Below are 26617 nucleotides of genomic sequence, written 5' to 3'. Positions count from 1 at the left end.
AATGGTTTTTACTTTTTTCAATGTAATGATTTCAAATTTTAAGACACTTTAATGATATGTCAAAATGAAGTGAGCTATCAGTACACCCGTGTGACGACTACGCGAAATTTAAATTTAGAAATCAAAATATCAAAGAAATAAAAATTTTCTTCATTCTAGTAGCTTCAACGTCAGTTATTTGTTTAAATATAAATGCGTATGTATGTATATATGTATATACGAATGTATGTATGCATTCCTGTTTAAAAAAAAATTGGCAGGATAATAACAAACATTTAAAATTTATTTATTATCGATTGATTGCCTTTAAAAAAAATTTGCTGAACATTAGTTATCAACTATTAAAAATTTTTCAACCTTGCAATAACATAATTATTATTACTTTATAAAATTTTGGATTTTTCATCAAAATCAAAGCAAACATTTCTACCTGATAATTAGTATTTCTTATTTTATACACATTATTCGTAAATACATATATAGCTTTACATATTACGTTAATTTAGTTCTAGGTCCGAGTTCTAAGGTTATAAGGCCAAAACTTTATCTTTTACAAAATATAATAATGTATAAGTTTTTTATAACATGTTATTCTAGTTTATTTTTATTAAGTTTTCAAGATGGATTTTAGAACTCGTAAAGGACATGAAATATAATTATATTTTTCTTGCAAACATGTAATTTTTACAATTTTGAAACATTGTAAAAATTACATGTTTGCAAGATTAAATGTACTCATATAAAAATTTTCAATTTCAAGTCTTCTTGAAAAGAGTTGCTTTGAACAGCGAATTCTAAATTATTAAATAGAGTTTTATTAAATTGTTTGAAATATCTCACAACTCTAATATCTGTATACTTGTGTTACAAAAATATGAGTATGTATTTAAATGTAATTGAAAGCCTTTTCAATTTTAAATTTAATTACCACCTACATATTTATTTGGTTGAACTTTTTATGTGGCTTACAATTTTGTTAACTACTTTTATTAATACTGTATTATGGTGTAGTTTTATATATATTTTAATGTTCTATACGTCTGACAACCTGTATGACAACATTGCCGTTAATGTCATGATAAAAATATTACAAAAATTGATAAATATAAAATAAAATTGAAAAAGAATAAATTTGAATCATCAAATTCTCAGTCGATTTAGCTATATCTGTTCGTCTATCCCAGCGATATCTCAACAACTAATTGAATTAAGTTTACCAAATTTTTGCAAATGATTTGTTATATAGTTAATGCCAGAGCCCTATTCGAATTCGATGCGAATGGAGTAATGGTTTGGGTAGCTGTCATACAAGTTCGAAAGTTGGTGATATATTATGGAAACTACTGGAATTACAGTGCCAAAATTTTGCACAAACGAATTTGATAATACGGCCATAATTTTCGGCAAAAGACTTTGAGATTGTATCGACAAAGAGTATATGTAACGATTGCCATATAAAACTGTGCGAAAGTTATCATACAACTCTCAAAATCAAACATTCGTACGGTAATGGTGAACCCTACCTTTCATAACTTAAGAATATTAATTCACAGACACATTTAAATATATTTATATATACCATTGTACAAATATATTTTCAAAAGAATATCATATTGTAGTATTTGCTTTGCAAAACTTTTTTATCAGTTTCGATTTGTTAGTTACATTTAAAGTTTGTTGATCGAATAATAATTACAATTAAAAAAACCATTGAACGATTCATAATGAGTCTGTTTATTACTTTATTAATTATAGGTATGTTTAAATTATAGGTAATTGCATATGACCTCAAAAAAATGAATACGTCAATAAATTTATTTTTTCTTTTGCATAATAATCATGTTCTAGGTGACAAATGGTCTTTTTATTAAAAAAAAAAATTAAAAAATAATTTTGATTCCTTTCACTAAAAGTTTTTCTTAAATTCACAGTTAAACATTATGAGGCTTTGAAATTTTTTACTGTCACGTTTTTTCTCACTTATCAAAGAATTTTTCTTCATTTTTTATTGTTTGCCATTGACTAGGTATGACACGTTTGTAATTATCTGACATTGAGTTTACAGAGAAACAACGCAATGATAAAGAGTGAAAGAAAATTTATTAACTAAGATGTTATTTAAATTTTTTTATGCTTCTTTTAAGGTTTGACTTTAGTTTTAAGTTAATTTATAATGTTCTCTTTATTATTGCCATTTTTTCGGGTAAAAATTTCGATTCTTTTCATAAAAATCACGATTTCTGTCAACAAAATTTAACAAATAAATTATGAAAAAATATCGAACACTATTTCTTCGCATAATTATGGAGCCAACCAAAAAAATTAAGAAAAAAAAGTGTTAAATAAAAAAGAAGGAATTGGTTTTTTAAATAAAAATTGAGTTCATTTTTTTATTGCTTTTAAAATTTTGTATATGTTTTAAATCAAACGCTTCAAATATTTTTTCCATTTTAATTTATGAAAATAAAAAAGTAAATGACTGAATGGCCACGTCACTCATAAATTAGAAAAAAAATGTAAAAAGAAATTGAAACACACTTTTTGCCATTTTTTGTATAAATTAATGTTTGAAAAAAAAGAAAATGGAGAAATACAAGAAATTGAGAAAAAAAACAAATATTTTAAAAAGTAAACAACAAAAATTTGAAATAAAAGACAATTCTGTTGTGAAATCAGAGAAAATCAGTTCAGATCAAAATGTAGATTGATATTTCAATTCATTTCAATCTTATATAAGCAATGTAGTGAAAACATATTCAACATATAACAAATTTTTGTTATAAAATATTGAATATTGCAAAACTCAGTTTGAATTTTTCAAATGTTCATTCAGTTTCCACGATCATTTTTGTTCTCAAAATTTCTGTAACGTACGAACGTGTGATCGAAAGGCATACTTAATTTGTCTTACCTTTTGTAACGCTAAGGAATAATAGTCTGACATATAGACTCAAGTATATTTTTTTGATCAGCATCTGAGTCGATGTAAGCAATTCTGTCCGTCAGTGCAACCATCCAAAAAAAAATTTAAAGACTAATCGAGCTAAGTTCACCAAATTTGCAAAAATGATTTATTACAAATAAATTTCAAAACCCTATTTAAATTGAATAGATACTGATTCGGGTAGCTGTCATACAATTTCATATAATTCAACTATATTGCAGAAACTATAGAAGTTATGGTAATAAAATTTCGCATAAGTTAATATATTGGTCAATGTGTTCGATAAAAGTCGTTGAAATTGCTTGGCTCCATCTGCCAGCTGCCTACAACTTGAAAAATTATTATTATACTTTTGCTTAATACACCTTAAAAACTGTTCAATCTACAGTACTTGCAACTGTATTCGTTAAAAATTGTTAAGATTTCTTGAGCGCTTGTGATAGCTGCCATGCAACTCCAAAAGTTATTTGGCGATATCTCTCAAATTATTCAGCATATAGTTTTGAAAATTTGAACAAGCAAATATATTGTTAGAACTGTTATGTTTGATAAAAACCGTCGATATTTCTAGGAGTTTCTAATTTTAATTAAAATGTGGTTTAATACTGCATTTATTTTATCTTAAAATTTTCTCAAATATTTTAGTAGAATATGATGCATGTTTCCCTTTCAGAATTATTCACTCGAAAAATCAACATGTAATTTGTATTCAAGCACGAAAAGTTTTAATAGAACTTTAATCTAATGAACTTTTAATGCTTAATGGTCATTTAACTTTTGTCGAGTTTCTTTATATAACATTAATATATTTACTCCAGATTAAGGCATAATTGTCGGTATAATTTGAGTAACATACTTTTTTATTAAAATAAATATAATTGACGATCAGATAAAAGACAAATTCCTTTTTTCATAGTTAAATGTCCGACGCCATTTTGAATTTACAGCAAAAATATTTCATATTACATTTTTTATTCAAATTATCACTTTCATATTAAAGTAGCATTATAAATACCTTCATAATAAGTATTAAGAAGTTTATAAAATAAAAGTAAATTGTGTATTCAATATTTTGAGAAACGCAAAATTGTATGTGTGAGTGTGCGAAAAGTATTCTGAAAAACAATGGCTTTTACGAAAAAATAAAATATAATTTATACATATTTTTTGTTTTATATCTGTAGCGAGAGAAGAAATATAAGAAGAAATCACATATTTTCATAGTGTTTAATGTAGAACACAATTTAGAAGAGAAAACAAGTAAAAAAAAAGTCCCCAAGAAAGGCAATAAACAAACAAGTCTGAAAAGGGAAGATAAGCTGCTTATTCGGGTGGCATTTTTTTTATTGTGTTGATGGTATTATATTCAGTTGTCGTTCTTACTATGCTGACTTCCCATTCTTTAATTTCTCTTTATAGTTTTATTTTTTTTTTTTCTAAGAAAAAAAAGAGTCTAATTTTTTTTAAACATTTTTTCCTCATTTAATTGCAATTTTTATCAACAATAGAAATTTTGCTTCTTTTGTATTAGTATATATAGATACATACACATATGTATATACGAATGCTTTTAGTAACTAACATTCTTGTAATATAATTTGTAATTATTCCATTTTTTATATATTACATTGAAAAGTTAAGTCTGAAAACTTTATGCAACTTTTGAAAACTTAGTTAGGGCATAGTTACCTTTTAAAAATGTTGCAAATGAAAAATAGAATAATATAAAAATAAATGTAAAAATTTACGGTTATTCGCGTAATTTTACAGTAAATTATGAAAAATATACAAAGTAGTCTTTCCTCGCATGACAAATATTCAACTATCACCAATGATCCCTATCTATTGTAGTACGAGTACATTTATGTAATACATATATATGTACATAACATGTGTAGTTTTAACAAATATTATACTCCATTTTACACTTTGATTTTGATACACTCTAACACATTTGGCAATAATAACATGGAACAATAAAACAGTGATTAAAAGATCTTCAAATTACACATTAAATTTTAATCGTACATTCGCCAATATATTATATTTTTATAAATCATTGCTAAACAAACAAACAATTCTAGTTAGCTGTTCAACTACCACAAAAAAAATTTAAAATAAATTTTCACATCTGTCATTTTCCCAAACAAAAGAAAGACTCAGCTATAATGGTAATGACAATGACAAATGTCAAAAGAAGGATTCAATTTTTTTTCTCTTTTATTTTTGTTCACTGAAAATTACTCTTTAAAAAGAAAAAGAATTTTTTTAGGTCTTTAAACCCTTTTTAGTTCCCTTCTTTCACAAAAAAAAAACTTTAATTCGTTATTTTTACTTTCATGTAATCGTTAGATTAATAATAAAAAAACAACAAAAATGAGAAAAATTCTTAAAATTTTTAGCAAAACCCCAAAAGTGAAAAAATATAAGTTCTGCATGAGTTTTATCTGAGAATCAATAATAAAATAACTGCAACTACTTTCCATTGTCGATTCAACACTCCGTCTAAAAGAAAAGGCACGATAATATAAAATTGATATAAATATGGCGATAAAATTTCAAAAATACTTAAAAAACATAAATTTAAAATAAATTGCAATTTATTTTTAAATTCAATAATAAAATTCAAAGACTTCTCTTATTCAGAAAAGAACAACAATCTTTGTAACTTTCTCAATAAATTCGTTTCCTTCAATAACCACTTCTCCTCTCTCCAATAAACTTTTGAAACATACACTTGGCCATATTTTTTAAAAACGGATTGTATAAAAGAAGACAAATTTTAAAATTTGTTGGAGACCAACGTGAAGTTGTGTTGCACTCATGAAGACCAGGACTTAGGTTGTTCATATGGAGTTTGTGTTAATAAAATTTTAATCAAATCAAAGTAATAGCACAAACAATGTTTGATCTGTAAAGCCACTTTAGAAGAATGTGACGGTTCGTCAAGTAAAATTTCCTACGCGAGAAGGTTAAGTATGTTAAAAATACGAATTTAAGAATGTACAGTTGCGCAGTATTTGCAGACACAATAAATTTTATTGTGTTTGCAATAAAATTTTGATAATATGTTGAATTTACTTATCAAAACTTTATCCAACATATTAATTAAAGTACTAGTATGTATAATGTGTAAAAATCTATTCTTTATATTAATGCATTTACATATAAAATATATTATAAAAGTTTGAAAAATAATTTTTATTATCTCACCCTAAACATCGATACATAATACATATACATTTTCGATTTGGTTGGCCAAAAGTTAAATTTATGTTTTCTATATAACTGGGTATCTACTACTATGCTTCTGCTCACTTCATACTTATATAGTTTGCCATATTTGTATTATTTTTACCCTCTTTCATTTTAAGTCTATAAAAAATGTGTATTTTTATTCGCCTATGTCTGTGTGTAGGGTCCCTTATTGATCAATCGAGACGATTTTCGTCAGTGATTGTTGATAACAGTTAACGCTAATTTTATTTGTTGTGGATTCTTTATATAAACTTTGACTTATGTATGTAGTTGGAAAAATGGGATTGTAATGTTCTGCATATTTAAAGGAAAAAAATAGTGAAAAAATTTATGTTTTTCGTTGTTATATTTGTTAAAGAAACTGCATACGAATTAAATTCATAACTAACGGTAAAATTATTTTTTAAAATTTTTGAATTAATGCCAAATATTGTTCGCATTTTCTCAATTTTATTACTAATTTATATACTTTTAATAATTTTAGGGGTGATTATTTGGAAATATTCTGTTGTTACATGAGTTTTCTGTAAAAGAATACAATGTAATTTAAAATTTAGTCTCATAAAATGTTTTTCTCTTCTTTCTTATCAAATGTTAATTAAATTATCAATAAACTGAGTACACTTTTATGTTTTTAAAAACTGCGTTTTATTTAATAGAAAGTAAAAAGTTTCGACCAAAAAATTATTTTCCGTTTTGTACTCACGTCAGTTTAACAACATAAAAATTTCTCATATTGTGTAATATTAAAAATATGTGTGAATATGTTTCAGTACTATTCCGTATTAAAAAAAAGGCTATGTATATTTTTTCAATTAAGAGATAAGAGGTATCGTTTGTACCGGATAATTTATTAAATACAATCTGTACAAATACATGGAAAGTTTCAACAACATATTATTTAATAAGTACTATATCAAAGCAAAACCTTATATTTTAAAATTTGAAGTTAACTAATCTTTAAATTAATTGGTATGCAAATAAATAATTAAACGAATCGAAAAACTTGCTAATAAAAAAAACTTTAGCAAACTCAATTTAGCAATTAATAATAATTAGCGAGAAAAATAATCATATCAAGGAATTTTTAATTAAAGAATATTGATTGCATGCAATTTTCAAATTAAATTTGAAGACTCTTTGTATATAAAAAAATTTCTTATAAAAAAATTAGAGTCGAACAAATCAAAGAAAACAAACGAGATAAATGTTCAATTTTAATCTCTTCTCTTTTGATGTGCACACATGTACTTACGAGAGTAATAATGTGTAATAAGTTGAATTTCTTCTAATCAAGTGGTGGTTTAAATAAATACACCAAAATAGGTAAAATGTGCAGTGCAACAATCTAACTTGAATTTCTGTAATGTCAAATTTATACATAAAATCATAAAAATTATACAACTTGTTTTTTCTATATAAATTTTTTATTTTTGAAATTTAAAATTTTTGTGTTTTTTCAGTGCTATCAATAAAAAATTAAAAAAAAAAGAAGTTTATCATTTTATTCGTTTTTTATTTTTTTTCCTTTTGATAACCGAATTAATGTAACTGCGCTTTTTTACATCATTTTTGTTATTTTTTTCTTTTTTCACTCTTCGAATGTTAAAAAACATTCATTCTTTCATAGAAATTCAATACAAAGTCAGTACGCGTTTAATATGCATCGAGCCCATCGTAAATATCTAAAATAAAAGTTATTATGACAGATAAGAAGACTAGATTACTATGCTGCTTTTTTTACACGTAGAGCTTAACATACACACATTTTAATATAACATTGATTGTAGGTTTTCATTTATATGCATAAATGAATATAGCTTAAAAATATATACTTGCACACAAGTACGAGTCTACATATGTCTTTATACGTTTATTTTACTGTTGTTCTTGAATGTTGCTGCTGTTAATATTCAAAATGATAAAACAAGATTGAAAGAGAAAAGGAATAAAAAAAATTAAGCGGAATTTAAAATAATATCGTAGCTGTGGCAATCCCAATGAAATGTCAAAATATCATTATTTCCAATTTTATATTCCAGGAGGAAAAACGAAAAAGATTAAAAAACTTGAATGCAGAATAAAAGGGAATTAAATGAAAACGGAACCAGAATACAAACACAAATTTGTAATTTTTACAATAAATTTCTTCCGTTAGCCGCGTAATATGCAACACGGATATGGGGTGTAGTTTCTACCTGCCAAATAATGTATATTAGCAGACGGTTGAATGATTAGCGAAAAATATAATATATAAATGGAAAATTTTACAATATCTTATGTTTAACCTACTGTCAAGAAGAGAGTTGTTAAGTCCACACTTTCAAGAACTGTATTGGCATTCAATTGCAAATTGATTTAGGTTTGCAAAATTAAAAAAAAAAGAACGCGCAAAGGAGCTGCAAAAAAGTAAAAATTTTTTGAGTAAAATTTTGAATTACTAGTTGCGGTTGGCATTCAATAGTTTATGAGAGAATTTTGCGAAAATAATAACCTGGATGACATAAAAAAAATACCAAGGAAAACTCTTAAACCATTTTCTTGCTAAAATATTAAATATCTGATTCTAAATGCTTTTTGTGTTGTTATACGTTGCAGATTTTTGAATTCAATATTATTAAGACTATTTTGAGCACGTTACGCCATATTTGAATTTCCTAAAAATCATAGCAATTTACAAAAATGACTATATGTATATAACAAGTGCTGCTTTACATCAGACTAACTTAAACTTCAAAATTTAAATTATTATTTCAAACACCAAACATAAATGCACATCGTAAATAAGAAATCAGGCGAAAATAGGTGTAAACCTCAACTTTGGTTTTAATATTACTAGTAGAAAAAAAACTTTTGTTAAAACTTTATCCGTTATTCCCCCTTCACCCATGAGGAGTTATTGTCGCTCAATATGATTGTTTCAATAATACGAGTACTGAATAATCGAAAATTATCACAAAAATTATTAAAAATAATAAAAATATCATAAAAAATTAAATTTTTATTTTTTCTTGAAAATATCTGAAGTTTAATGAAGGACAAAGATAAAACTAATGTACTTATGTAATTATTCTCAGTTTTATCTTAATTTTTTCAACATTTTTATGCTTTGTTTATTGTTGGCCTTTTGTATAAAACTTATGTATGAATTCTTTGTAACGTTATACATCACTTCTTGTTTATATTCTTTTTTTTTTTGGTTCGTTTGTTTGTTCGATTCTTTATTTTGATAAAAGAGTTGCAATGACTTTCGTTGTTTTGCTGTTTTGCTTTTCATTTACATTTGAAGTTTCATACATACATATAAGTATATAATTTTGAGTGTGCGCGGTGCTATTAATATTTATGAGAAAATTGTTTCATCAAAAAACTTTTATATAATTGCATTTATGTGTAAGTGTGCTACATAAGTGATTATGGCATGGGAATTTTTTGTTTTTCATTGGTGCCTTCAGTCAAAAATATCAAATTAGTCAAAAGAAAAATAATTAAACAAAAAGTTGTCGTTTACTCATGATTTGAAGTTGTGACATTGTTGAACATGAATGATCAACTTTCTTAAAATTTATTTACGGAAAATATAATGCTTTTTTTTTTAGTTTTAAAATTTATAAATATTTTTGAAGGTGAAATTACTGAAATATAAATGAAAATTAAAAATAAGTAAGTGAGGTAAGAATATTGGATATTTCGAAAATGAAGTTGATGTAATGAGGAAAAAGTTTCTGACGTATTTTCTGCTACAATTACGTAAAATTCTAAAATATTAGAATTAATTTTGTTGCAATCTTTAAATTGTTGTCGTGTTTTAACAGTCACAATAGTGGGTAAATATATAAAAATTGCATATGCTTAGGAGACTGCTGTTTTAGGTGTTCTTTGCCTAAAATTTTGTATTGATTAAAAATTGATTGTTTTTATAATCAGTGGACATGTGTACGTACGTATCTATCACACCTTTTGTACTTAGAATTTACGATCGTCGAAAATATTTTTTATTAGAGTCCGACATGGAAAACAAAAAATATTTCAGGTCTTGTGTTATATTAAAACAATATTGGCTACATTGGTCATTAAAAACTGTAATCCGCATTGTACTTTGTGCCACGACAAGTTTAGGAAACTAAATTATGTATGATTAAGCATGCGACCGACGGCCTTAAATAAATAAAATAAAACAATAAAAGTAAAAATTCGTTCACAACTTTTAATTTTCTTGTAAATTCTTTTTGTTTTTCCACAAGTTTTCATTCTTTTATTTTTTCTTCTTAAATTTTCCATTATTCATTATGTCACAAAGTATTGATAATGACGGGGGATCACTTACAATATTATTAAGAGAATTTATGTTTAACGTCGTACGCTTTACTTTGTTATGAAAAAAAGTCATATCACCTGAATTTTTTGTTGCTTTGTCTTACTCTTCGAATAATTTATTTTAACTCTTGAATCTTGTGTCAGTCATGTTAGAATGTAAAAATATTCAATCTTCTGTTATTTGTCCTTAATTGAGTTATTATATAATACATAAAAATAAATGATATTACTGATATACATATTTTTATGACAATATTTTAAATTTAAAAAAGCCAGAAAAACTTCAGAAGAAGGGATTTTTTTGTAGTATAATTTTTATATTTGGGTCACTTGTAATTTTTTTGTTTTAGTTTTGAATAAGCGGTGTACTTACGACTTCTAACTTAAACTTATATAATTTTTTAACAACAAATTAATGGTTGAAGATTTTATTTCACCGACGACTGATGACGGATAATACTGACAATCAATAATATAATGATGGTATTTGACGAAATCAAAATCGAAAAAAAATGTTCTTGAAGTAAACACGAGACTTTTATTTTTTGAATAAGTTGTTTAGATTTTTAATTTATTACGGATAAGCGCAACTTAATTAAAGAAATGAAATTTGATATTAGAGAAATTATTCAAAATAATAAAATGTTTTTTTTTTTTTGAAACAAAACAAAAAATAAATAAATGTTTGACCATTAATTGAAAATTGTTTTGTAAGATAGTTTAATCAAATCTAGATAACGGATCATTATAGCGGAATCGTCTATTTGAAGTTTTTGTTGTATTTGTGGTATTATCTATTGAATATTTTTTTCTTTATGAAATTTGAAATGAGATATATTGAGAAAATGATCGTGGATTAATTTTGGTCATTAATTATTATTTTCTAAAATAAAAAGTAGTTTATTAACATATTTTTGTTCCACCTCCATTTAGACTGGAAATATTAGAACAAGTGAATTGTAAGTATTTTCAATTAGACCATTAGATAATTGGCTAGAGGCTAAAAGTACAGGTACACAAATGTATTCGTGTTTTTTTACTAATATTCATTTTTGACAATTTAGAAATAAAAGAAAATTATTTAAAAAATATTTTAAGCAAAAAAAAATTAATTTATATTCAAAATCAAAATAAAATTTTTTACCTTACAAATAATGCTCAAGAAAAGGTGTGCTACACGATTATTGATAAATAAGTAATTATTACTTATCATTATAAATTTAAAATTATGAAAATTCTATACATATTTTTAATCCGGTACCAAGCAGAAAATAAATAAGTATAATACATAATTCATGAATAATTATTTAATAATTTAGCTATTTTAGGGAAAATTATTTCCAACATTAAAAAAATTTATGCATATACATAATTTAATTCGTATAGATCAAAATCGAATCTGCTAAGTACAATGTTATTAAAATATATTTTTTATTGTTTAAAGAATTAGGCAATGTGATATTTGGCAAGGTCAATTAGTGGTTGTCATACATTTTAATTGTATTTAAAATTTTAACATTGAAGACGCGCAAAATACTTAACTTAATGAAAAAATGTTAAAAATTTTTAAGGAAGTCAACCATAAAATCGCGTTTATATTTATTTTGGCATTCAATTTTAAAGCATACAACCAAAGTTTCAACATATAACAATTACATCTATAAGGAACCGGTTAAAAAGGAAATGTTTAAAACTATTAACAGCGAAATTTGTAATTTTAAATTGTAATTGCATGTCAAACCCAAAATCCTTATATACATAGAGCATTTTATTATTAAAATATTAACTCGCATAAAGCGTTAATTTCCTATCAATTTACTTGTTATATGCAATTATCAACAAAATATGAAAAACCGACGGAAAAGCAAAAAATTTTTTCCAAAAATAAAAGAAATCTAAGCGCATATTTGAAGGAAAATTTATTACTTACATATATAAATTTGTTTCTAGCATGTTTTTAAATATTTTACTAAACTAGATATTGTTTTCGACCAACATTTTGTACAATTCAACTTAAAATTCAAAATAGCTCAGAAATTACTTAGAAAATCAAAAGTCATTGAAAAAATAATATTACTTAAATCTAAAATATAATATCATTAAGTGTTAAAACTTAAAATTACAGAGCCTAGCATTAAAAAACGAGAATTAAATTTATAAAAAGTTTGCTAAAAATTGGAAATATTTACCCCACATACCTTGGGAGAAACCAACGGCCTCAAGGCCGTGTGGTAGCCCAAAAGGTCCTAAAGATGGCATAGGCATACCAGGCGGTAATGGCCCATGCGGTACCGCATGATGTGGATGTGGACCACCATAACTATGTGGATGATGTCCGAGGTCACCGGATTTTAAAAATCCAGCAGCCATTAAGGCTTCCGTTGAATGGAGAGCCACTGTGAATGGATTTATTTTTCACTTTATATCTGAAATCGAAATAAAAAAATTAATTAAATTAAATAGATTTAAATATATGTAAGTATAGTTTCAATAGGTGGTCTTATCAAATATATTACATTTTAATCTAAGCGGACAAACATAAGTGTGTAATAACTAGAATGTGTTTTTAGTAATGAATAAACATCATATTCGTCCTTTTTATCAATTGAATATTCATTTTTGCAAAACATAAAAAGTATAAGATTAATTCACAGATGTGTTTCTAATTTAGTCCTTTTTTGTTCCTTTGATTTAATCTCTTCTTTATGAACAATAAAGGCAGCGACAACAAAAGGTACAGCCATTTCGCAATTATGGCTGCTCTAAACCAAATTATGCGAATAAACCGCAAAAATACAAAACATAAGAGAATAAAAAATTCAATTTAAAAATAATCTAAAGTTTGAAAATTAAATTCTAAACAATATCTGAAATCTAAACAATAGTTTACCAATAAATTATTGAAATAGAAAATTTTCTGTTCATATACATTGATATCTTCGCAATCAACCTTTCCATAATTAGAGGAATATTTGGATTTTGTGAACATTTGATTTTGCAAATAATTGTGCTTAAACCAGGAACTCGTTTTTTTAATAAAAATATAGTGTAAGAAGCTAAGTAAATTTACACAAATTAGAAAATGCTGGTGTGGCGTTCTATATTGTTCAAATATTTGGAAAATTCAGAGAAATTCAACAAATAGTTGTGAAGAACTTTTCGGATAAACAAATAGAAGTTCGCTTTTCAAATTGAATATTTCAGTTTAATTATTCAATATGTTGAATTATTTTATTATTTTATATTTATTTTAAAAAATTTCTGTGTTTAAATCAACTACAGGGTAGGTGTAGAATATATCAACTATATAGGATTTAAATTTTGCAGATAATTTTAAAAATGGAATAAAAAATTTAGTAATTAATTAAAATTAAAAATTACTTGGGTTATTTTTCACAGATTAACTTTCAAATATTTCTAATCACTGTGTAGTTTAGAGTTAAGTACCAGAAATTTTGAAATTTATACCATCATATTGATTTCTTGACTCGTGCCACTAATTGCTTATTTCAGCAAAGTATCAAGTATCTTTTATTTTATAATTTATTTATTGACAAAATATCAAGTAGCACTTAATGTCCTTTAAAATCTTAATATAATTCAAGTTTATAAGAACAAAAAACAATGTAAAATATAAAAGATTAAAATTTACTTTTGTTCCACTCGAAAATATTTTCGAAGAAGTAAAAACACAACAATAAGATTTGTAACCTTCATAATATGAAGAAGATAGTACAGAATCTTTGTGTTAAAAGATAGGAGGTTCCTGTATGTTTGAAGTGTTCCCACTTCAAATTAATATAATATACACACATACAATTTGCTAAGAAATATTTCTTATATTAAGTGGATTAAAAACGCCCAATTTTGTGCGTATAAATTTTTTATTAAATCATTGAAAAATAGCACATGAAGCATAAAATTCTATAAGAAGTAAATTCTTTGTTTATTAAAAAATTTTTATGTCCTAATGAAGAACTTGATATTTTTCTACCTGAATATACACGTGAGTTTATTTACAGGTAGATATTTGTAACGTCATTGGTAGGTATGTTTAACATCGTTTTTCAATAGTGTTGCACCGCATCTTTTTTAGAATTTCTTTAGCGTCTTATATAGCGGCTTGAGTTTTTTCTTCCATGGCATAATCTTGTACTCGTATAGTACGCAATATGATATTTTATTAATCTTAAAAAAACATACAACTTTTATATAGGAACATATTAATATAAATATATTTAAAACTTAGCTTCACAAGTAAAATAATCAAGAATAATTTCAAAATTAAGATTTCTCTTATTTTAAGATTTTTTGTCTTAAAGAAACTTGCACCAAGAAAAATTGCAATATTCTTTATTGTCAGCAGAGTTAAATTTTATTCGATCATTTGCAATTAATATTTGGAAATTTAATTGGAAAATCAAATTATATTTTGCGCTACTGTCGCAGTTGACTTTATAATCTACAAGACGTGGTAATTAGCAAGATAACAAAAATTGTCATTCTATTATTATGGGACTACTATTTTTGAAATCGGTAATAATTTTATTAAACGGTTAGTTTGTGCACTTATTCTGATGGTAGTTTTAATAATGCATTTGCAGTATCAACTATTACAACTTCTGTTCTTCAACCAAACTTATAGACATGGAAAAATATATATATAAATGTACGGAACTTATAGACATTTTCATTTTAAAGTCACATTTTTTAAGTTTAAGAAATTTTTTATTGAATTCTTTTTTTTAATTTGATTTATTTTTAGTCAGTAAATTTATAGCATTTACTCGATTATTTATGTTAAAGAACAATATTTTTCAATGAGGAGGAGAAAATACTTTAAAAAATCCAAGTCATTCTTACAAAATTTTTTTTTTAATTTTTTAAGTTTGTTGTCAAAAATTGTGGTAGGATTTTTTCACGAAATGAAAAAAAAAAAAATTTTTTCGCTTGATGTGGGTGGATTCTTGTTTTCAATTCGAAATTTATAACAAAGTTAAAAAACCAAAAACCATTGAGAATCGTTAAAAATTGTAGTGGAGTGAGAAATAGCAAAAACTTTGAAATCAATTTATGAATTTTGTTTGAATTTGACAGTTAATATGGGACAGGTAAACAAGATGTCAACTATCTAAACTTTCAACTATATAACAACTTCATCATAGTGTAAGTAAATTTATTGATTCATTGAAATTTAAGTTTGTACACATTGCCATAAGCTCGTGAATATACAATTACATAAATACTATAATTAACAAAAAATTTGATAAAATTAATAAAAACCATAGCGACCATAGTAAATGTATGACCACTATCATTTCTTATAAAATTTATGATACACTGAATCTTTAAATTGTAATTTAGCCTCATTTCATGCGTGTTAAACCAGAAAAATGTAATTTTTTCATAAATTATTTAGTTTAAGCCCCAGATAACATGTTTTTTTTAATAAAAGCATAATTTTTAAATTCCTAATGATTGAACAAAAAATTTCCAACAAAACATTTTTATAAAGCACTTACAAAGGTTTTCATATATTCTAACGTGATCCTTATAATAAAAATTTAATTCTATAAAATTACAAATTTTAATTTCACAAGAGTCCCACTGCTGCATGTCTGAAAAAGGTTTGTGTTAAAACAATGAAGGAAAAATAAAGCATGAATGCAACGTTTTCTTTTATAACATTTTTTTTTATTACAAAAGTTCATTGTTCCAGTCACGAATAAAGGTAACATTTTATGTTCTAGGATTTGAAATGAGAATGTTGTCCTTTTTAAATTAATTAAAACAAAATAAAAAGAATGAATTGTAGTTTAAAATTTTTTATTGTTTGGCCACGTTTTTTAACATTTTTTTGTCTTTTATATTTGTGTATTCATTGAGAAAATAGAAATTATTTTTTATAATCAATTTGAAAAAATCATTTAAAAGTATATTTAACATTGTTCAGGAGAGATCTGTGTAAGGGTGTGTGACGATTTTTTTCAGATTTTTAAAAAGAAACTGTACACATAAGTTTCCATTTCAATTCTGTCTGATAAAAATTAATATAATAGTTTTTGTTTTAGAAAAATTTCTTTACAGAATTACACATACATATTTACCACTTAATTACACAAAAAATATTTATACAAAATACCTAAATTACACCAATCACCCAGTTACCTGAGTAACTAATTATATATTTTTATGCACAGTTCAAGTTCGACGCAATTCCGTAAAATTCAATATTATCAAATTTAATATTAAGATTACACTGGATATAACCTGATGAAATCTTAGACTTGCCATTAAAGAATCAGTGTATAATCACCGAATTTTATACCATTTCATAACTAAATTATTTGCTTTTCGCCGTATTTCAACTCTAAAGTAGTGTTTTCGTGAATGTATACGATTGTTGAGGAAAAAATATGGATCCAAGTAAACTATACAGCGATGAATTGTTTTTATCAAAATGTCGGAATTTAGAAATTCAAAATTAACAAAAACAAAATTAACTCGTTTTATTTTTTCATTGATTGAATTTATAATAAAATTAAAAAATAATTACGTGATTTTAATCTGTACAAAACATAATTTTTAAACTGTTAAATATACAAATTATAGTTATAATTTTATCAGTTAAGTATTTGTATATCATCAGTATTAAACCATAAGAAAATCAAAATAAAATCATGAATAAATTATTTAACAAACTCATTATAACTTATATAAAGTTACGAAATAACTAATTGAAATACAAAATGGATGGATGAATGAAATTAAAAAACAAGTTAGTCACCGCTTAATTGATAGCTGTTATTAAATTCCTGTCAATCTCTGCTGATTTCTTAACACCTTTTTCTTTTAAATTCGAGCATTTTAAAGACTTTAAAAAAATTTAATATTTTTATGTTAAAGTTATACCCGATTTTTTTTATTTAAACAAGAGTTGATTATTTTAAAGTTGAAATTTGACACTTTGTGATTTGTCAAAACCAAGCTGGAAACTGTTTTTTTTTTATAAAATTTAATATATGTATTAAAAATTCAAAAAACATGAAAATACCGTTATTGAAATTATATGCAGAAAAATATATTGAAATTCTAATTTTCATTTTTAACTATGTATATGAAAAATGTGTTTTTGTGCAAAGGTGATTTGAAGCAATCAATAACTTTAAATTTGATTTTTTAAGTTTAATCACAAGTAAAATTCATTCAGGCTATGAAACGGAAATGCTCACATGTCTAGAAAAAAAAATCTGGTCTACAAACTCAGGGTAAACAATATTAAGAGATGTAGAGTTTAAAACATTATGTATGTTTAGAGTACCACTAATTTTGAAAGATTATAATTTCAAACAGTAAAAAGATATTGAATATAAAATAAAGTCATAGTAATTTGAGTATTTTGTATAAATATTTTTTGTGTTATTAAGTGGTAAAAATGTATGTGCAATTTTGTAAAAGTGAATCTGTTAAGAAATTTTTCTACAGCAAAAAACAATTATATTAATTTTTATCAAATGTTTTTAATGTTTGAATATGAATCGATGACAGACAATTTGAGAACCCAAACATGTTTTAATTTATAAAGAATTTTAATCAAAAAACGTAAACTAGTCTCGAATTTGAAACGGTCAGAATGTCACAAAATGTCATCACAATAATTAAAAAACATTTCATAAAATTATATTGTTTTCATAACAAATGTCAGTCCCGATGTAAAATAAAAATAAACACAACTTATATGAAATGGACTGTTAGAAAATTTCTTCGTTCAGCCTTAGAATTTACAGCAATACAGCAAGTAGCATTATATCGATAGGTATAAACAAAATATGAATTTATCATTGAACTTAGTCTGGAAATTGCAAAATATTTCGGAAAAAGATAATAAATAAAAAAAAATTGCTAAATTCTTATGACTACGACCTTATGAACAATACAAAATTTTTGTCATATTAATCCTAGACCTTAATAATAATAAAATAAAAAAGAATCAAGAAAATAAAAGGGATTAACCTATTTTTTTTTCTTTTGCTGTCCTGTTGTTATCCTTTTTAATAATACTCTCTCTATTTTTATTTTGATTTTAAGTCCTTTTTCTGAGAAATTTCAAATGTACCTATAGATAATTTCGAATAATTAGAAAGCACCTAAGTAAACTAATTTTCTTTTCACCTCAAAAAAAAGGACTTTTTTTTTAAATTTTATTATTAATCTTCTAGTATTGTTTAAGCAAACGGAATAATGGATATGGGCAATATTTATATAGACATTACCCTACACTGCAACAATTATCAGTATCATAGTGATGATACTTTTTATAGTAACGAAAAAGTTTTGATTGAAAATCAAAGGCAAGTATACGAAATACACCTACTTTATATTTTTAATCCTCTGTGCAAAAGAAAAGATGCTGCAACAACACCAATGTTGCTACTGTAAAATAAATAACAAAAATTCGTTTCTGGCTTCATTCATTCTTGATCAATGCTTATTAAATGAAAAAAAAGCAGACCAAGAAAAAGAGTTCAATTTGTATCACATTTAAAAATGTTATTATAAAGACTATGATCTATAAATCATTTCGAAGCAACTGTAATAACAATAATATAAACAAAATAATCTAAAGGTTTTGAAGAAGAAGAGAAAAATAGAAATTTCTGAAATTCCTTTAGAATATTTTGGTATATATATGAACATAGATGCTCCGGCATTCAAAGAAATTAACAAAGTAAGAAAATACAAAAAAAAATTAATCCACTCAAAAGGACCGACGAATGTTCTAATGATCAATATGATTACTTTTACCCATATATATAAATACACACACACACATTGATTCATTTTGTGATTTCAAATTTTTTTAGTATTCTTTAAGAAAACTTATTCCTCGGCGTGGTGTGGAGCTTATGATAATCGAAAATTGAATTGTGTTAAGATCTAGATCACTTTTGTTTAAAATTTCTGTGGTACTAATTTAAAAAGAAAAGATGATCATCGTTTTTTGTAATTGTTTAAGTACTATAATTATAGGTTATTGTGCAACTGTTATGCTTAATACGCAGTTAGAATTGTGTACACTGCGTATGACATAACAATAATTACATTGTTTTTGTATGAACTTCTATTTGTATTTCTCTTAAAAATTTATTTTAGTAATTACATACCTTTTTACAAAAAGAAATAGGTGAGAATATAATTACATAATTTGTCAATATTTAAACTCATCATGTCATACATAAAAAAATCTTTAGAAAGAAAAAGTGGAAGCCGCACATTTGTACATGCAAGTAACATAAACATATCCCAATGAATAGTGGCTGATAAAAAACAAAAAGAAATTTTGTAATACCGAGGACTTGTTATTGCAATTGTCCGGTAGAATTTTGTATGAAAACCTAATAAATCAAGTCATTGTTAAATAAGCTCTTGAAAATATTTATCTTGTGTAATTATGCGGAATATACTTAAGACATATACCAATACGCACACATATTTCCGTTTTGGGCTTCATTGATAACTTTTATAGTAGCTTCTGTGCCTGGTTGCTTATAAAAATCTTTTAAATAAAGAAGTTTTCATTGAATTTTTTCACATCCAATTTTAAATAATAAATAAGAGTTACAGATTATAATTTTCTGTTGTGATTTTTGAGCAAATTGAACTAAAACTTTGTGGAATACCAAACTTTTAAACCCGCACTCATTCAACAAAACAGAGATATTGGGATTTGCGATGCATTTTACCATATCCACGTGCATTTCTTAGTATGGTTATTGCAGAATTTTAATCTCGTTATTTTATCGAGCAGTTCCACTATCCACTATTTATCATCGAATCACGAATTTTCGAACACCTACGATTTATTATGTAAGTATTATGAAAAGTTGTTGTACCGCAAAAATTTAAACTTAAGAATTAGAAATTTTTGTTTAAAAAATTTCATTCCCAAATAAAAATATTAACTTGGTTTTTGAGAAATTTCTTTTATTTCCTTTACGCTTTTTAAATTTCCTAATGAAAAATTCAAATTTTTTTTTTAGTTGAAAAAAGGCCCCAATTGATAAAATCATTAATATAGATAGCTTCGTCCAAAAAACATGACTCATGAAAATAATTTTTTTTTTTTCAAATTCATCTGATCAACTTTAAGAAATTTATTATCTAATTTAAAAAAATATTGAACATATTTTTAAATTTATTAATAAAATAATAAAAATTCCGATAAAAACTCTTCAAAATTTGTACTAAAAAAGAAAAAAAGAAATTCAAAATATTTCATATTATGTAAGAGCCATGGAGTTTTTGTCAACATTTTTATACAAAAATTTTCTCTTTCAATTTCGGAAATTCGATTTAAAAGTATTTCTTTATAAAGTTCTTTGTATAAAGAAGCAGAAAAAAGAGTTATTAATAATTATTATTAATATTATGCAAAATAATCCCATAATTTTTAATTAAGTTTTTCATTTCTTAAAAAAAAAATCAAAACAGAAAGAATATTCTTGCTAGTTTTAAGTTTAAGACCTTTAAGCTTTCAAAAAAAAATTTAAAATTCTTTTCATTAAAATTCTTAAAGACTGAAAACAAAAATGTTAAAAAAGAATTAAAAACGGAAAACTTTCAATTGACATAGGAAATTCTTTCAAGAAAAATTTTATAGTACGAACAAAATACAGCAAACCAAACTAATCCATAAATTTATGAACAAACAAAAGAGCTTCTGGATTTGATTCTGATTCCAAAACAAGAAGAACATATGTACATAAACATATGTATATGAGAGAAAAAGAATTTGAATAAACACACACTCATTCGTTTATTCTTACAATCTGGCATCTTTCTTTACTCAAATATGTGGATAATTTACATATCATCATCACCATCATCATCATCATCATACTATAAAAATATTTAAATCGTTTGTTACGCTTTAAATTTACCACATAGTTGGCCATCGAAATATTTTTTTTTGGTTTTGTTTTTGGAGCACAATGCGATGCAATTAATTTTTATTTCATTTTCTCTTTAATATTTTCTTGAGCTCTGGCCATACATAAAAAACAAAATATTTTTTGCAAACATTTGTGGTTTTTCTTTTTTGTTTTACAATCGATTTTTTTTTAAATTAGTAACAAAAAATGTCATGCGGAATCTTTTGAGACCCTTTTCAAGATAAGAACAATAAAAAAATTCTAAAAAAAAGAGAGATTGAACAAAACAACCCAGGAGTTCATAAAAAAAAAGAAAATAAAATACTAAGGATTCAATAACAAGAAACTAAGGACTTCCTAAAGATCAAAAAAGAGTTAAAATTCACAAAAAAATATTTAAATAATCTCATAATCTATGTATATCGCGAATTTGTAGATGCTTAAGTTAAATTTGTAAATAAAAATATTATTATTAAAAAATCAAAAAAGCAACAAAAACGCAAAAAAACACATTCCACTCTTATTATTATTAACTCAAATTTGTGATAAATTTCAAAGTGTTGCCACTGCCACCACTGCAATATCGGTGTCTTTTCATAATTTGAGTTTTTTTGAACGTAGCATTCAAGAAAAATTTTTTTCTACTTTTTGCAAAGAAAATAAATATTTTTCAAAAATTTTAAAAAAGGTTTATAGTTTCTTTAAAATAAGTAGTTAAAAAATGCAATTTTTATGTCTATGAAGGGCTATACCTTGTAGAAAGGGGAAGATATGTAAAAACTTGTTTTTCAACATATGATATGAAACATATTTTTTTCGAAAATAAGGACGCACGAACAGAGTGAAACTAATAAGCAATTTTTTTTTAAATTTTTTTGGACGCATGAACAGTTAGAAAATGAAGCAAATGTTTAATTTTACACGAAATTTTTAAACAGCAATCATATCAGTTTTATTTTAAACAAGTGCCCTAATTTTAACAGTCTTATATTATATTTTACATAGGCAATTATTTTGGTGTTGAATGTTGTTATATAACAAACTACGTGTGTAAATTTATCATTAATTATTAAATTTTTATTTGTCAATAATTAAGAAATTCTATCTTCTATAAAATTTTGTTACTTACTTAAACAATTATTGTTTAATTATATATTACCAACCACAAAGTTTTACGAAAACAAAAGCACTATGTTTGCAGTGGAGAAGTCGTGAGTTAACATGTTAATATATAGTTACTTGATTATAGATTCGGTAACACCTAAAAAATAGAAATATTTCTAAAGAATATTTTCTCCCATTTTTCCCCCATTTCTTTCAATAAGTCTACATTTCGTTTATTATATTATTAAAGAGAAAATGCTAGTTTTCCTGTTCAATTAACATTTTTTTAATTAAGATTTTCTTTCAATTACGGTTTCTTAAAAAATTAGTATTGAAATATAAATTATTTTAACTCCCCATACAATTAAATTTACATTTAGTTATAATGAAATTAAATGTAAATTTTTTTTAATTTACCGTGAGTAATTATTAATTTCAAAAATCATTAATTTTCATAATTTTTTTCACACATTTAAATATTAAAAAATTAAAATTTTAACATCCTACCGACGATATTCCGAATAACATCTCCTTTTGATATCCCACAGTGTGATTGGTTTTTATGTCAAAAAAAAATATGGTTGGTATTACTTACTCTAAAATTCTAAAAAAAAAGGGGAAGATTTTAAAATTTAGGAATTTAAGAAATCTATTGTATGGTTTTGTAGAAAATTTTCTTTATATGTTCCAGTAGAATTTAACAAATTGGTTTTCGCGGTTTTAATCACAACATGAGATAAAAAATTTAAAATAATCATGTTATATATTTTCTACATATATATACATAAATATTTACTAAAAAATTTTGTAAATTCTTTTATTTAATCAGAAACATTTTCTTGAAAAAATGAAATCAGAACATAATAACAATCAACAAAAATTTAATTTTTTTATGAGCCCGCACATAAAAATTCTTATTAAGTTTTCTTTAACATTATCGTATTTTTTTACAAACCTTTTCTTCTTTTTTATATAGGTTTCAAATTCCGACAACACAGATGTTCTCGATTTTACTATTTCAAAATATAATTCACAATAAATATCTTCACAATTTGTTTTGTGTTATAAAAGGCATGACTAAATCGCTTATTTTTAAGTTTTTAAACTAATAGTAAGTAATTAATTAATATTCAAGAAATGAAAAAAAATTTATTGATATATCTATACTTAATGGATGTCACCAATATTATTGATTAAAAGTTTTCTTCTCTAAATTTTTTATTCTTCTTTTTTTTTTTGCTAATTTATAATACAACTTTTTCTGATTAGAAAAAAATACTGTTATGAATTATTTATGAATAAAATTTAATTGAATTTCGATGAGTTAAAAAATAAAATTTATTCTATCACAATATAGTGTTGAAAATGTTGCCAATCTAGTAATTATTGTACGTGCCATTATAAAATATTTGGCTAAATGAGTAATACAATTGTTATAAATTATGTTCTGACGCAAACTATTCTTGTAACAATAAAAAAATTCATACAAAATACTATGAGATGAAGAAGAAGAGGTAAGAGGCCATGCAAGAATTTATTTGAATACAAATGATTTTTGCTGAGATTTAAAGTATTTTTTTAAAGTGCTAGAAAAGTTTACAAAGTTTGCAACACTTAACAATAGAATCATCGACAGAAGTTTATGTTGAGATCGAAAATAAAATGTGTACTTTGAATTTCTGACAAAAAAATTTGTATGTATATAAAATGAATATAAATTTATTAATTTTACTACAAAAATAGGGTAATTATAACACATTATCTAATAGAACAACCATGAAAAATTCGGTTAACAAAAAAATAAAAAAATAAAAAAAAAATCAAAATTATTAAGGAAAATAAAAGTTTCTCGTTCAAGTCTTTTGTTTTAAATCTTTTGTTATAAAATTTTGACAATTATGTGAAATGCAATAAAATTCAACATTTTATTGTTTTTATATAATTTTTATTCATTTCCAATTAAATTTTATATATTTTAATTTTTTTATTTATAAATTTTATTCATAATTTTAACATACACACTTTTATATATCTATATATTTTTTTTTTTTGAACAAAAACGGTAGCAAAAATTTGTTCATCTTTTCTTTTGAAATTTTATTTATTATTGAAAATAAATGATGTTGATTTGTTACATTGTTAATATTTAAGTATTTTGTCTATTTTATAACGATTTTTAATATTATCATATAAATTACTTATATAATTTATTTAAATAAAAAAAACTAATTTAAAGTTATTTCTATTCTATGACCAATTTCTATATTCGTGTGTTAAAGAGTGTTTATAAGCTTTCCAACCGTTTTAAGTCATAATTTAGACTAGTAGTATTTTTTATTTTTTGTAATTTTCTTATTAATTCAATCGTTTAAAAGCCTCAGTGTCTTAAGTGAAATAAAGAAAATTTTTGGTAAAATTTTAAATTTTTCAAGGTATCTACATACTACATACTTACATTCATATTATATTATTTTCGAATTCAATAATATGGAAAAACAAGTTTTGAAAAATTGAACAATTTTCTTAAAGATTAAATACACAAACTAGTAGTTGAATTATTCAACATTTAATGCATACAGTGGGAGAAACATCTGTATTTCATGCGTTTTTCACAAAATGCCTTTTATTTCAAAATACTTATATTGGTAACTATGACATACAAAATGTAACAAAAAAAACCCTAAAATATGAAATGTTTAAAATAGTGGGAAAAATAGGGAAATTGGATTGTATTTCACAATTGTTTTCAATTTCAATAAGTAGTCAATTTTAAGCAAATAAAAACTTGAAAAAATTTTAATTCTTAAGAGAGCGAACATATATTAATTATTCTTGGAAATTTACAACATTTAAGTAAAGAGCATTAAAATATTTAAAAATATTCACATTTCATACCATATGCAATTTAATAATCTTAATTCTCATAAAATTAAATGCCTTTTAAAACATCTAGTTTAATTCAAATTCTTCCACTTGTACTTAGAGTACAAAATATTTAATGTAGAAAGACACTTTTGAAAGTTTTCAATTCTACACATTTATTCATAATTCATAAACAAACATTTTCGTATCAAATTAATCTTTTAGTGGTGGTAAAGAACGCGTGCCAAAAACAAAGTGCTAATTTTAAATTTTTTGCAAGTTTTGTTTCATTTTTCTTTTTTTTAAATTCTTTTTTTTGCATTGCAGCAGGAAAAAAATGTTCTCGAAAACAAAAAAAAACATCAAGAAAATTAATATTAAAGTAAAAAATAAAATATGAAAAAAGAAAAATAACTGAAATTATTTAATCTTTTGAAATTTTTGATCTAAATTCATTTTTTTTATACAAAAAACAAGCAAAAAGAAAAAAAAATATGAAAGAAAAATTAGCACAACATTAAAAGTGATTTGTTGGAGAGAATTTTTTTTTATAAATTTTTGTGCAAATAAATTGAATATAAAGGATTGATGTCAATCAAAATCAAATTAAAAATATTGCTAACCAGATATAATATAATCAAATATATGCATTAAAAATAGCAGACAAGACATAGAGTCAAGAGAACGAGATTCTGAACACAAGATTGTTGCGCTATAAGAAAAATTAATGAAAAAAAATTAGCGTAGGTTTGTATTAAAAGTGATTTTCTTTACCAACTTACAATTTTATTCATTACTAATTTTATGTAAAGCGCATACCTTTTAATTGCAGTACACACTCAATAACATCACTTTTGATCATAATTGTTAAAGTGAAATTAAAGTGGCAAGAAAATAAAAATGATTTCAAAACTGTAATACAATTATAATATTGCTCTTGCTAACTTAGAACTATTACAAAGTAATTTTCAAAGTAAAAGACTTTCCTAAATTAATTTTTATTAGAATGAGATTAATTAACAATAGTTAATATTATTTAACCATATGTTCTCATCTTTCTATTTAATATAAAAAATGAGACTATTTAAAAAATGTAAAGGAGGATATTCAGAATTATATAAGAATTTGAACTCTTTTTGTGGAATTTTGTTTGATTAACTCAAGAGTGTGTAACTATAACTAACCTGAAGAACTTAAAAGT

At 24.2% G+C, this 26617-nt stretch overlaps 1 protein-coding gene across 2 annotated transcripts in view; it reads right to left on the bottom strand.

Moving 5' to 3' along the window:
• The window catches only part of LOC129605368 (homeotic protein ocelliless), a 64741-nt gene that overhangs the window by 21521 nt on the left and 16603 nt on the right, over positions 1 to 26617 (bottom strand). The window contains exon 2 of one of the 2 annotated variants that reach the window (XM_055515079.1): positions 12709 to 12945. In XM_055515079.1, coding sequence (XP_055371054.1) covers positions 12709 to 12889 — 181 coding nt within the window. In that variant the 5' untranslated portion in view covers positions 12890 to 12945. The remainder of the gene's footprint in view (positions 1 to 12708; positions 12946 to 26617) is intronic. The other variant, XM_055515080.1, reaches the window with a different exon arrangement.

Source organism: Condylostylus longicornis, unplaced genomic scaffold (genome assembly GCF_029603195.1).
Source record: "Condylostylus longicornis isolate FDR11 unplaced genomic scaffold, ASM2960319v2 ptg000013l, whole genome shotgun sequence".
NCBI classification, from domain to species: domain Eukaryota; kingdom Metazoa; phylum Arthropoda; class Insecta; order Diptera; family Dolichopodidae; genus Condylostylus; species Condylostylus longicornis.
The sequence above is the reverse complement of the archived record's forward strand: the minus strand, read 5'-3'. Positions and strand labels throughout refer to the sequence as shown.